The following is a 15,155-nucleotide window of genomic DNA, read 5'->3' as shown; positions in this document are numbered from 1 at the left end:
TTATGGTAATCTGGAGATTAGGGGTAAGGAAAGTTTGATAAAGAAATTGTATCAGGGGCATTTTGATTTTCACCCTACACCAATAATAATTTTTTTTTTTTACAAATGTAAATTTTTAAGAGTAAATAGTATCAAGGGTATTTTTTGAATAAAAAAAATTAGTGGTGTTAGGTACAATATTTGGGGCGGTAAGTAAAATTCTCTCATTAAAATTATTTTTTGCAGGCTTTCGGACATGCTTGATTTGTTGCTCTACCCGTCTATTGACATCCCTAATTGTTAATTGTGATTGAAGAAGATAATAAAATGTTATTATTTAAATTATTTAAAAATAATAAAATGGAACTAAACAAAACTTAGTGGTGTCTATTATATTACTACGAGTACTATCACTTTGTTGCTACTTTTTCTTTTTGAGCATAATAAAATATAATTTATTCTCGCCTCAAGATCAAAATGATTATGATTCTATTTAAAGCAAAATATTTAAGAACTAGGAAAAGGAAACATTCATGAACGGTTGGATCAAATGATTGTTAACAATAATGTTATTTCAATAACGTCAGACCAATGAAGTTACCATTTTAAGATAGTTATCTACAAGAAGGTTCCAGCATTACAAAATCTAAGTTGGACATACCCTAAGAGTATACCTGATATTAAGGTAAATCATTAGGGTCAGAAACATCCGATGGTATGGGGACAAGACTTTATGAATATCTATTCATTTTAACAAATATGGGGACAAGACTTTATGATATCTATTCATTCTAAGAAATATCCACAAATAAAAGATTTTAGGTCTATAAAACTCTAGAACTCCACTATAAAGTTGAACGAAGGCTCAATAATTCAAATACAAAAATATCTCTCTTTTGATCAACATTGACTTGAACTTTGGAGTGTTTGGAAGTACCCCCTTCACCAATATCGGACCAGAGCACCAAGATACCAATTACACACTAGGGTTCACCATCAAAATTGAGTTTGCTATCTCGTTCATGAGCCTCTTAGGTCTTTCTAAGATCGTTGATACCGTGTGTTGAAATCGTTCACTAATATTTTCACACATTAATCAACTTCATAATGGTGAACAAATAAAAGAGAATCTCGTAGCTGGCAAACATACCCCATCAATCTCTAGTGAACAAGATCGTCTGAATTAACCACTAACCTAAAAACAGGCTCACAGAATCATCATCATATCAGGGAACATTGGTTCCTTCCCACTGGCCTCGGTGATCATAACATTCCTGACATCTCCCTTGTAGATCGAAATGTCATGCCTCTAGTAGTTTCTTTGCTCGACGAAGAAGCTCCCCTACCCCCGTTTAAACCCATAAGGGGATTACAACACACCGCCATCACCAGTCTCGTCTGTCCATGTGGATAATGAGAAAATAAATATATTGCTGAAGGACTTATTGGTGGTTGTTGTTGAGTGCGAAAACTTTGCATTGTAGTATATAGTTTGTGTCAACGAAAGTTACAAGAAAATGAGTATAATTTTCACCGTCTTCTCATGGATTGTTATAATTTTCCACGATAAAGGAAATTATACTTATAGTTAGAAAAATAGATAACATAACATAAAAGGGGGTATGCGATGTGTATTAAGTGGTTTGGAATATAACGAGTAAAATTGCAAAAGGGAAAATTGAACGTGTAGAAATTCGAATGAGAAAAGAGATTATGCCCCCTTTGAATCTTTTGTCCATCTTTGGGTGGTAATCTCGCATGAACTTATAATGATCTTTCAAGATATCACGATTATTTTAACAAAATAGTTATGTGAAATCTCTTGCTACGCAACCTTCTTTAGATTATAATACTCCAATCTCTTGGGATAAGTCTCAAATGATAAAGGTTTAAATGAGTTAAAATACTTTTGTCAAAACTAAGTATACATCATCTTTTGCAATATAAATAGACTCCCAATAATATTGTTTACGATTACATTATCTACGATTAGCAAATTACACACCTCACAAATCTAGGACAAATTCATCTAAAAGTGTCCAACTTAATGAAACTAGCCAATTATTTTAAGAAAAATAATGGAAAAATAGATAAAGAAAGATAAAAATAACATTATAATTGGAAAGGATGACTCATTTGATGAATGATCTTTAACTCCCATTTCCAATCAAAAGTGGCCTTCTCGGTGACGAAATTTAGAACTCAAGTAACTGAACAAGTTTTGCAATTTATAGAGTAACTTTAGATCTCGTGCTAACGCATCACACAACTATACCCGCACGATATGTTTAAGAAGTTATGCTTATATGTCCTATAATATTTTCATACAACTCAGGTCTTAATGTCATCTTTAAACCTAGACAACTTTTCAATATCCACACATTTGGCCCAACCATCATTTCTCCATTGCTTACTAATTCCATTAATGAATTACATGATCAAATATGGAAAATGGCCATGAAATTCAAAGATGATTCTTTTATTGAAAATAAGAGGTGAAAGTTAATGTCACGTCCCTCTAATGCTAATATTATTCAAAGTTTATTTATTTTCCAGGCATAAGAAGAAAACCACTGGATCTTTGAGAGATACAAATCCTAGCTAGTAGGAAATGGCATTGTCTAACAAACTGGTGTATATTGTTTAAAAACTTTTGGTCGATAGTTAAACCAACTATTATATGGATGATACTAAGCATTGCCCATCACAATCTATTTATCAGTTATATGTAAAAAATGTCTTCTTGCATGAGAATCTCAATGAAACCATATACATGTACTAACCTCCTGGTTTTTGTGATCCTCAATATTATGATTATTTGTGCTTCTAAATTCTTTATATGATCTTAAATAAGCACTTTGTGTTTGATACCAACATTTTATTGAATCTGTTGTTACAATGAAGTTTTATCAGTCTCAGACCATTCCCTATTCATTTATCATTAGGGAAATGACACAACTCACATTCCCCTCTATGCAGATGATATCATTTTTATCACGTCGCCAGACACTCTTCACCAATCCATCATGCCTAAACTAAGCTCTAAATTTTCTAAGAAAGTTTTGGATCCTCTAAGTTATTTTCTAGGTATATACGTTACATGATAGTCTAGAGGCATTTTCTCTCACAACATAAAAATGTTGAAGAAAATATTGAGCGAGATTTCATGTCTTCTTGCAAGCTATCATCTACACCAGTGAACACAAAAGCAAATGCTAATGGATCCTCAAGCAACCCGTATTACGATGCCACTGAGTATTGCAGTCTTGTTCGAGCATGGCAATATTTAACCTTCACAGGATAAACTATCTCTTATGTCATTCAACATGTATGTCTCCTTATGCATGATCAAAAAATGCAACAAACATATGCCTCAAAGTGAATTATTTAGTATATTAAAGGTACCATTACTCACAATATGCACTCTCTCCCTTCTCGACGATAAACTCACCACTTATATCGATGATGATTAGGGAGGATGTATGGACACCAAAAGGTCAACATCTGGTTATTGTGTTTAACTCGGAAAAAATTTTAATTTCTTAAACGCCAATCAACTTTGTCCTGTTCTATGCTGAAGCGAAATATCATATTCTTGCTACCACTATTTTTGAATCTTACTGGCTAAGAAACTTACTTTTATAACTTTAGTATTTTGTCACAAAAACCACTTTTGTAAATCATGTTAACATCAATGTTTTACTTATCAAATAATTCTATTGAATACTAACACACTAAACACATTGAGATAAATATTCATTTTATACACAAAAAATCTTTCTTGTAGCCAGGTATAAGTGTGACATGTTGTTCCTTTGTATTACCAAAATAGCTGATAATTTTACAAATGACCTTCCACTACAAATGTTCGATAATTTTTGAGATAGTCTTATCGTTTCAATCACGTAGATGAAATAGAATATAAGAATACATTTATAAACAAATTAAATTATTATTTTTAGAGAATCAATCATAATTCAATATCTTTGTTTACATATTATGTACATTGTTATGTACATGAAACAAATAGGAGAAACAATTCTATTATTCAGCAAAATCTCATAAAAATAATTTATTCCATTTAAACTTTATTTTGCGTTTTCCAATAACATTTTTTTTAAAGAAACTTAGACACAAACATAACTAAAACATTAATTTTTAAAAAAACTAAAACAAACTGCCCTAAACCTATTAATTAAGAAATATATCACTAACATTTTTCTAATTACTTATACTATATCATCATTAATATTTATTCATGATAAAAAAAGTGTAAATATTATTAAAAAAATTTGAAAATTATAAAAGAGTAAAAACCTATATCAACAACGTGAGAATAATAATTTTATTTCACTCTTTCCTCTAGACTGGACCGTCACTTCAGTAGTCTCTCCCTGGAGTAGTGTCCTTCCCACTTCCCCTCACTCACCGGAGAGAAATCATCCACGGCGGAGATAACGCCGGAGAGACCACAAAATGGAACCATCTTCGTCATCGGCGATCGCACAACAAACATGGGAGTTAGAGAACAACATAATCCCCATGGAAACTCCCGCCGCCGACGATTCGATTTTCCACTACGACGAAGCGGGACAGAGCGAGTTTCAACGCGATAAGCCATGGGCAAACGACCCTCACTACTTCAAGCGCGTCAAGATCTCTGCACTCGCGCTACTCAAGATGGTTGTTCACGCGCGCTCCGGTGGTACCATCGAGGTCATGGGTCTCATGCAAGGTAAAACTGATGCTGATTCGATTATCGTTATGGATGCTTTCGCGTTGCCGGTTGAAGGTACGGAAACTCGTGTCAATGCTCAAGCTGATGCGTATGAATACATGGTTGATTATTCTCAGACCAATAAACAGGTTCATCGAAACCCTAACCCTAACATTAACCCTAATTACAATTATGGATTTTCACTTAAACCCTAACCCTAACGCTGATTAATGTTTTGAATTTGCCCTAATTGGTTGGTTTTTGTGTGTTTGTGTGTAGGCTGGAAGGTTGGAGAATGTTGTGGGGTGGTATCATTCTCATCCTGGCTATGGTTGTTGGCTTTCTGGGATTGATGTTTCGACGCAGATGTTGAATCAGCAATTTCAGGAGCCGTTTTTGGCGGTTGTGATTGATCCGACAAGGACTGTTTCTGCTGGCAAAGTTGAGATTGGAGCTTTCAGGACTTACCCGGAAGGTTATAAGCCAGCGGATGATCCTATTTCGGAGTATCAAACTATACCTCTTAATAAGATTGAAGATTTTGGTGTTCATTGTAAACAGGTTTCTCTTCTTTCTTTTCTAGTTTCCTCCCATTTCAAACCCTAAACCCCTAAACCCTTTTTTGTTGTGTTTTTGTTTCAACTACATTTGTGTTTTTTTTTCTTCTTTTTTTCTTTCAGTATTATTCTTTGGATATCACTTACTTTAAGTCTAGTCTTGATTCACACCTTTTGGATCTTCTGTGGAACAAATATTGGGTGAATACACTCTCGTCTTCTCCTTTATTGGGCAATGGAGACTATGTAGCTGGACAAATCTCAGATTTAGGTACTCTTCAGTGCCATTCTTTAGTTATATTTTGTGATTATAATCTGTAATTATGAATATCTTAATCGGGTTATTTCTTTTGTTGCAGCTGAAAAGCTAGAACAAGCAGAGAATCAATTGGCACACTCACGTTTCGGGCCACTAGTAGCACCTTCACCTAGAAAGAAAGAAGTGAGTGATTGTTTCTCCTTAAATCTAATGCAATGCACTTAGTCTAATTATTGCAATTTCTGTATTGAGAGTTTCAGCTTGATTAATCAAGGGTTTCACTTTTTCGTTTGAAGGCTAGGATGCAATAATCTTTTATGATCAAAATCTTTCTGGATTTTTGTGACTATAGTATTCATTCATGCTCTAGGCATATATTTAGGTGCATATGTAGTCATTGAAGTATTGAGGATGTTTCTTCTTTTTGTTATTATTGATGAAGTTTTGAGCCCGTTTCTATGAGTTGGACATGGGTGTATATGATCAATGCACCATATCATACATTTTTACTGCGAGGAGAGTATGCATTGTTGTTGATGCTAAGAGCCAAAAATCTGACATAAAGCCCAACATATGGTGCTGCCATATCTGCATATGGCGCCATGCTTCACAAATTTTGCCATGGCGGAGAGCCAAAACTACCACCCATATGTGCCATGGTGTTGCCATGGCTAATATTTAACAGTACTAGGAGTGTGAAAGAAGGATACGTTGAATTTACCCTGTATCAATATTTCTGAACCTCATTTTACAATGTACATCAATATTGCTTAGGGTTAGGATTTAGGGTTTTTTCTTTTTTCTCATATGGTTCTCTTTTAACTGATTTGGTTTAGTTCTGGCCTTTTCATCATATGATTGAATGTTGTGTTAGATACCATTGGCTTGTTTCAAGATTTTTTGAAGCCTTCCTTGCAATTTGTAGAACTTTAAGAATCATCATCATTTAGTAACTACTAACTAGTTCTTTTTAGTTTTCACTTGAAGAAGAGCATAACATATCAGGTTTCTCTGGGTTTGGTTGGTAGTTCATATACCAATAGTGTAGAGCATCTAGAATCACCTTGTGTACAAACAGGAATGAATTCACTAGACATTTCTTATGGGATAATGGAGTTTCAAAGTGATATATATGTGTGCAACTAGTTGCAGTTTCGTGAGTGCTTCAACTGGATGTTGGACATTTGCCTACTCAGCAAGTATATAGCATGCTTGGATTTACTTTTGAACCCTTAAAAATTAGCGTCAATCCCTTCTAAGGCGGTTTTTGGGAAAAATATAAATATTTATTTCTTTGAACCAAGATTAAATTTTCATTTGAGTCTCTGTTTGAGTGAAGATTCATAGCAAGTAACTTTTTCCATCAAATATATACTAAGAGTAAAAACATTTGGACATAAATTACTTCATTTCAAACTAAATTTTAATCTAATCAATTTACAAAATCACATTTATTCAAATCATTTTTGGCAATTGATCATCCAATAACCTAAAATTGTGTGCCTGTTGTCTTTCATCAATCAGTTCTGACAGCACAAGATTAGGACCCAGATGTTTGGGGTTGTAGTTGTATGACTAATTGTTGCTTCTGCACCTAAGGATTTTTTTTATCTTTCCAGAATATTCTCTGTTTTGTTTATATTTCATCTCATAGTCCATAATTTAGAAGGACAAATTTTTAATTTGTAACAGTTCTAATTTTCACATCTACTTCAAACAAATATTTAAAACAATGCTAAAAAATTCTGCTTATGCTGTTCCCTGCTTTCTGAATGACGCCGTATTATCTGTGACCGAGTCATTTGGAGACGCACTTAATCATTTATATTGCCTGATCTGCTTTATTTCTCTTAATTTCTGCCGCTTTAATTTGTAATGTTGCTTGTTGCTCTCCTCACGGCATTTTAGATTTACTTGATCAATTTATTTGTCTAATTAAAAAACCTTATCTACTAGTATGTTATGCCTACTCATGCATTCATCCCTTGGCATCATATTTGTTTCATATTCTTATTCTTTTGCAAGTTTCATAAAAGAAAGAGCCTGTTTGTTTGCACTGACCATACAGTGCAATATCACAAACGAAATAACATAATCTTTTGATGTTTGAGTAGTTTATGCTCCGAGTCACGACACTATTGTATGCAGCCTTGTCATTTTCCATTTTCCTCTAAGAACTAATATAGATAAATGTTCCTTAGTCTAGAACAAATCTTCTGAAATGTGCTTAAAATTTTGGTGGATTTTGTCCTTCTATGATGATGGATACGAAGCCTATACCTTTGGCATAGAATCAATCTCAAACCATGCAAATGGATATTAAACAGTTACCTATTTGATGTTATTTTGTCATTATTAACTTTCTGAGCCATCACCCGTGAATATGACACAATATTGATGTCAACATTATCTTCCTTCATCGCACCTCAATTTTTCCGCCTGACATCAAAGTTTAATGGATTTACAGGAGGAATCCCCACTTGCTAAGATCACTCGGGATAGTGCGAAGATTACGGTGGAGCAAGTGCATGGCTTAATGTCACAGGTGATTGCCAACCAACCTCCTCTCAGGAAAAGAGTAATTAGTAAAAATAATTTCTAGTCAGCTAAACAATTGTGAATTTGTTGGACGCAGGTAATAAAGGACACTCTGTTCAACTCTGTTCATCAAGCAAACAAGTCTCGCACAGAGCCATCTGGTCCTGAACCAATGATTGAAAGCTGATTTTGGTTTATTCTAGACGTGAATTTGTACAAGTTTTTTATGATGCCGTCCTCATTAACGGCGAGCGGTTTTACATTCAACATGAATAGTTAATCTAGTTTTACATTTTGCATTATTTTGGTTAGTGCTCTGTATATCCTTGTTGGCGTTGCATCTTACAAGAACACTATCAAACTAGGCTATTGATATGGGATTCAGGCTACCAGGGAGTTGATTATTAACTGCATACTATGTAGTTATCAATCTCACCGTTAAATGGTTTAACAAAAGTTTATCATTATTTTCTAGTTTTTTTTTCTTTATCATTTTCAATGTATTATGTATACCGATTTTGAAAAACTGAAGAGGGTCTCAAATCAAATGGGGACAATTCTCTCAGTTTTCCCTTTTCATCGAGTATTGAGTTTTTTCGGAGATGCATTTCCGAACTAAATTTTAAAAAAAAATGAAGAAAAAAAATATGTTCAGAGATGTATCTCTAAAAATAAGAAATATTTTTGACATTTCTCCATGGACCTGAGAGAAGGCTACAAGATCCAAAGAGAAATTTTTAAAAAGATATAACCATCCACTAATTCTAATAATAAAACATCCATATTGATTTTAATTCGGACTAAATGTCTGAGTTTGAGGTCCAAAATAAATCTATATCCATAAAATAAAACTTATAATAATAATAATAATAATAATAATAATAATAATAATAATAATAATAATAATAATAATAGTAATAATAATAATAATAATAATAATAATAATAATAATAATAACAATAATAATATATTCGGTCAGTTCTGATATTTGACATGTCATATTTTATCAACCGAATCCAACCAATTTTATCGGTTGATATGATATCCAAGTCCAACTAACTAGAGAATTTTAACAAGCACCCCCACCTTATTAATATTTTTACTATAATACCTTCATATTTTTTAACTTTTTTTTTTGACGGGACCTTCATACTTAAAAATTACAACTTTTACTATTGTAAATTTCACTTTTCAGAGTTTTTGAAAAAGTTGGAATTTCTATCCATTTTTTTTGAATTAAAAATACTAAATAGCTATTAATTTATGAGTGCCTATAAATATGTTTGATGTAATCTACTGTCATTTTAATTTTTTCCTCTCTTATCTTAATGGAGATCATGTATCTCATCCAATATGAAAAAAAAAAAAATATCAAATCTCAAATAAGGTTCTCTAATGTTAGATGAAGTAATGCTACAAGTGAGTTAACCTACAATCAAAGTACTAGCAAACTAATACCAAGAATTTAACAATTCACAAGAATAAACAATGGAGGAGCAAGACAAATAGAAGGAACTATAACAGTCACCATCTAATCTAACTTGGGATCAATGAAATTTCAAACAATGGATGGTAATTAATTGACATAAGAAAATAAAAAATAAAAAAGAATTGCAAGTCATTTTCATGTGTACGGTTAATTCAGATTATGATCAATTAGATACCCAATTCAAGAGGCCACTATGAAAAAGTACTCTTCAGCTTTTATCCCCACCACCATCAAGAACAAAAATTCAACTCAAATACAACTTTCATATTCAAACATTTAACTAATACTACCTCTGTTCCTTTTTATAAAAGACAAGTCATTTTTTAGGTTCATTGAATAACTAATGTATTTGGTCTCTTTATAGACTAGATACATTGATTATTTAATGAATCTAAAAAGTAAATTTTCTCTTATAAAAAGGAACGGAGGTAGTACTTCCTAATCTTCTATATAATCCTCCATCTTCTTAAATAACAGATAATTACTTTTTATTTATTGAATAATTAATATATACATAATCTTTTATTAGTAATATATAGAATCGAAGAGAACAATATAATATTTTTATTCAATTAGATAATTCAATTAATAACTATGTGCGAGTCATTTGATTGAAGATGCACGAGTTTCAATATGCAACTAAGTATTTATTTGTTAATAAGGGGGTTGAATAACAATAAAAATAATAATAAAATTATTAGTTTTGAATTATAGCATATATAAAAGACGTGGAAGAAACAAATATTTTCTTTTAACTTAAAAATATTTTTTATGGAAATCAACTGAAAACTTTTGCACCTTTATAGAATAAAAAATAATTTTTTAATTTTTTCTTAAAAAGTATTTATTTATAAATATCAACAATAACTTATTATTTATAGAATTTAATTGGAATACACTGACGGTGTAAAGAAGTTTTACACCGTCAGTAAATCACAACTGTTAATTTATTGGAAGTGTTTGACTTTTATTTTAATTTTTTAAAAAGTAATATAATTGAGGGGTTGTGATGCATTGATAGTGTAAAAAGTTTTACACTGACACTGACAGTGCATAGCAATTAAACTCTTATTTATATTATTTATTTTAAAAAGTATTTATTTATTTTAAAAATATTTTTTAAAAATAATATTAATATGTAGTATCACAAAGGGTTTGAGTTGTGTAGGAATGTATGTTGCCACTATTTGTGTCTCTTTCGGTGTCAAAGAAACAACATGCATGATTTGATAAGATTCTTATGGGATAGCAATAGCATATAACAAAAAGTGATGTCTTCATTCACAAGCAAATGGTCTTTTGAATATTTTTTTTTTTATGCTGCTTGGACAAATTTTCTATAATCCAACATCAAATATATCAATTTTATTATATTTTTCAATTTTGCTGAATTCTAATTTTTAATTTGTCTTGTGACTAATACTCTCTAACTCACGAATTTCATTATCTAAATTGTCTTTTTAGTTTTTAAAAACATGTACTATCACTATTTTCTCGTGATAAAGCTAACTACAAAAGTATTCAACAACAAAGATATTTTTCATAAAGTGCACACAATTACGTGCAAAATAAAACCAATTATTTAGACAAACATGACCAAAAAATGTGAAGATAAAAAAATAAGTGAAGTTGTGGAATTTTCACTTTATTCTAGTTTGAGTGATACTGAAGGCTCAGGCTAGGGTGAGAGACCTGTTTAGGTCTCTAACCATGAGAGACTTCATTTTTTATTTTTTTTTTGGTCCAAATTGTACAAGAGCCATTAGATTTAATATCAGGTACATCATAGTATCACACATCACACACACATAATCTATTTCAATTTAATATGCCATATATATATACACTGCTTTTTCATTAAAACAATTATATATATTTGCTACAGTGATAATATTAATGTGAATACATATACTGCATTTTCATTAACAAAATATGTAATATTAAGGAAATTTTAACGTGAAATTAAAAAACAATTTTTAAATGTTACATTAAAAATAATTGAAATTTAAAAATTAATGTTTATTTTGAATAACATTAATGTCACATATTTTTTTAATTTAAAAAATAATATTTTGAAATTTAAAAAATAACATTTATTTATTTTTAAAATAATAATTATTTATTTTTACTTTTTCTTAAATATGCAGTTTTTTTTTACTATAAAAAAAATTAAATTTTTACGTTATTTATTAATTAAATTAAAAATGTCACTTTTTTTTAATTTAAAAAATAATGTTTTAAAAACAAATATTAGGGATGCACTGATGATGGTCAATTATGTGTGAACAATGTCAGACAGTCGACTGATGATGTCCGACTATGTGCGAACTACATCAGAAATACACTGATGATGGTCAACTATGTGCGAACCATGTCAGACAGTCGACTGATGATTTCCGACTATGTGTGAACCATGTTAGAGATGCATTGATGATGGTTTAACTATGTGTGAACCATGTCAGGCAGTCAACTGATTATGTCCAAATATATTGTGAACCATGTCAGACAGTCAACTGATAATGTCCAACTATGTGTGAACAATGTCGGAGATGCTTTAATGATGGTCGACTATGTGTGAACCATGTCAGACAGTCAACTGATGATGTTCGACTATGGGTGAACCATGTCAGAGATGCACTGGTGATGGTCAACTATGTGTGGACCAAGTCAGGGATGCACTGATGATTGTCAACTATGTGTGAACCATGTCAAACAGTCAACTGATTTTGTCTAACTATGTGTGAACCATGTCAGACAGTCAACTGATGATGTCAAACTATGGGTGAACAATATGAGATAGTCAACTGATGATGTTCTACTATGTGTGAACAATGTCAGGGATGCTTTAATGATGATCGATTATGTGTGAACCATGTTAAATTGTCAACAGATGATGTCCGACTATGTGTGAACCATGTCAAGAATGCACTGATGATGGTCAACTATGTGTGAACCATGTCAGGAATGCACTGATGATGGTCAACTATGTGTGAATCAGGTCAGACAGTTAACTGATGATGCTCGACTATGAGTGAGCCATGTCAGGGATGCACTGATGATGGTCAACTATGTGTGAATCATGTCAAGGATGCACTGATAATGGTAAACTATGTGTGAGCCATGTCAAATTGTCAACTGATAATGTCCGACTATGTGTGAACCATGTGAGTGATGCATTGATGATGGTCAACTATGTGTGAACTATGGAAGATAGTCAACTGATGATGTCCGACTATGTATGAACCATGTCAGGGATTCATTATAGATGGTCAACTATGTGCAAACCATGTTAGATAATCCACTGACGATCGTCGACTATATTGAACCATGTCAAGGATGCATTGATGATGGTCGACTATATATGAACAATGTCAAGGATACATTGAATATGGTCAACTATGTGTGAACTATGGAAGATAGTCAATGGATAATTGTCAACTATGTGTGAACCATGTTAGGGAAGCATTCAAGATGCTCGACTATGTGTTATCCTTGGAAGATAGTCAACTAATGATGGTCAAATATGTGTGAGACATGTTAGGGATGCATTGAAAATGGCAAACTATGTGTGAACCATGAAAGACAATCAATTGATGATAGTCGACTATGTTTGAACTATGTCAAGGATGCATTGAAGATGGTCGACTATGTGTTAACCTTGGAAGATAGTCAACTGATGATGGTCAACTATGTGTGTACCATGTCAGGGATGCATTGAAGATGTTCAATTGTGTGTTAACCTTGGAAGATAATAAATTGATGATGGTCAACTATGTGTGATCCATGTCAGAAATGAATTGAAGATGGTCGACTATTTGTGAACTATGTCAAAGATCCATAGGATGATGGTCAACTATGTGTAAACCATGTAAGAGATGAATAAGATGATGATCAACTATGTGTGAATCATGTTAGAGATGCATATGACGATGGTTAACTATGTGTGAACTATGTCAAGGATGCATTGAAGAAAGTCAAATGTGTGTGAACCATGTTAGGGAGTTAACTAACGATGTTCGACTATGCGTGAACCATGTCAGTGATGCACTGACGATGGTCAACTATGTGTGAACCATGTCAAGGAATAAACTGATGACGGTCGACTATGTGTGAATAATGTGAGACAATCAATTGATGATGGTTAACTATGTGTGAACCACAGAAAATAGACAACTGATGATGGTCAACTATGTGTGATAAATGTCAGAGATGCATTGAAGATGGTCAACTATGTGTGAACCATGAAAGATAGTCAACTGATGATAGTCGACTATGTTTGAACTATGTCAATGATGCATTGAAGATGGTCGACTGTGTGTTAACCTTGGAAGATAGTCAACTGATGATGATCAACTATGTGTGAACCATGTTAGGGATGCGCTGATGATGGTCAACTATGTGTGAACCATGTTAGGGATGCATTGATGATGGTCAACTATGTCTGAACAATGTTAGACAGTTATCAAATGATGTCCGACTATGTGTGAACCATGTGAGGAATGCATTTAAGATGGTCAACCATGTTTGAACAAATGTCAGGGATGAATTCAAGATGGTCGACTATGTAATAACCTTAGAAGATAGTCAACTAATGATGGTAAACTATGTGTGATACATGTCAGGGATGCATTGAAGATGATCAACTATGTGTGAACCATGAAAGATAGTCAACTAATGATAGTCGACTATGTATGAACTATGTCAGGGATAGTCAACTGATGGTCGATTATGTGTTAACCTTAAAATATAGTCCACTGATGATTGTTAACTATGTGTAAACCATGTAAGAGATTAATAAGACGATGGTCAACCATGTGTGAACAATGTGAGACAGTCAACTGGTGATGGTCAACTATGTGTGAACCATGAAAGATAGTCCATTGATGATGTCCGACTATGTATGAACCATGTCAGGGATTTAACTGATGATGGTAAACTATGTGTTAACCATGTCATGGATTCAACTGATGATGGTAGGCTATGTGTGAACCATGTCAGGGATTCAACTGATGTTGGTCAACTATGTGTGAAGCGTGTTACAGATGAACTGATGATGGTAAACTATGTGTGAACCATGCCAGGGATTCAGCTGATGATGGTAAACTATGTGTGAACCATGTCAAGGATTCAACTGATGATTGTAAACTATGTGTGAACCATGTCAGGGATTCAACTGATGATGGTAAACTATGTGTTAACCATTGTCATGGATTCTACTGATTATCGTAAACTACGTATTAACCATGTCGGGGATTCAACTGATGATGGTAAACTATGTGTGAAGCGTGTTACAGATGAACTGATGATGGTAAACATTGTGTGACCCATGTCAGGGATTATACTGATGATGGTAAACTATGTGTAAACCATGTTATGGATTCAACTGATGATGGTCAACTATGTGTGAAGCGTGTTATATATGAACTGATGATTGTAAACTATGTGTTAACCATGTCAGGCATTCAATCGATGATGGTAAACTATGTGTTAACCATGTCAGAGATTAAGCTGATGATGGTCAACTATGTGTGAAGCATGTTACAGATGAACTGATGATGGTAAACTATGTGTTAACATGTCGGGGATTCAACTGATGATGGTAAACTATGTGTGAAA

The 15,155-nt window shown here is 32.8% G+C and overlaps 1 protein-coding gene across 1 annotated transcript; it reads left to right on the top strand.

Moving 5' to 3' along the window:
- Positions 1-4,326: 4,326 nt before the first annotated feature.
- On the top strand, positions 4,327-8,517 carry LOC131660527 (COP9 signalosome complex subunit 5a-like). The gene is made up of 6 exons (XM_058929778.1): positions 4,327-4,845; positions 4,976-5,257; positions 5,377-5,524; positions 5,613-5,695; positions 7,980-8,057; positions 8,148-8,517. Exons 1-6 carry the CDS (start codon positions 4,456-4,458, stop codon positions 8,235-8,237), a joined length of 1,071 nt encoding a protein of 356 aa, XP_058785761.1. The 5' UTR covers positions 4,327-4,455; the 3' UTR covers positions 8,238-8,517.
- Positions 8,518-15,155: the final 6,638 nt, after the last annotated feature.

This window comes from Vicia villosa, linkage group LG3, assembly GCF_029867415.1.
Source record: "Vicia villosa cultivar HV-30 ecotype Madison, WI linkage group LG3, Vvil1.0, whole genome shotgun sequence".
NCBI lineage: Eukaryota > Viridiplantae > Streptophyta > Magnoliopsida > Fabales > Fabaceae > Vicia > Vicia villosa.
Note: the sequence above shows the minus strand (reverse complement) of the source record. Positions and strands in the feature narration are given on the sequence as shown.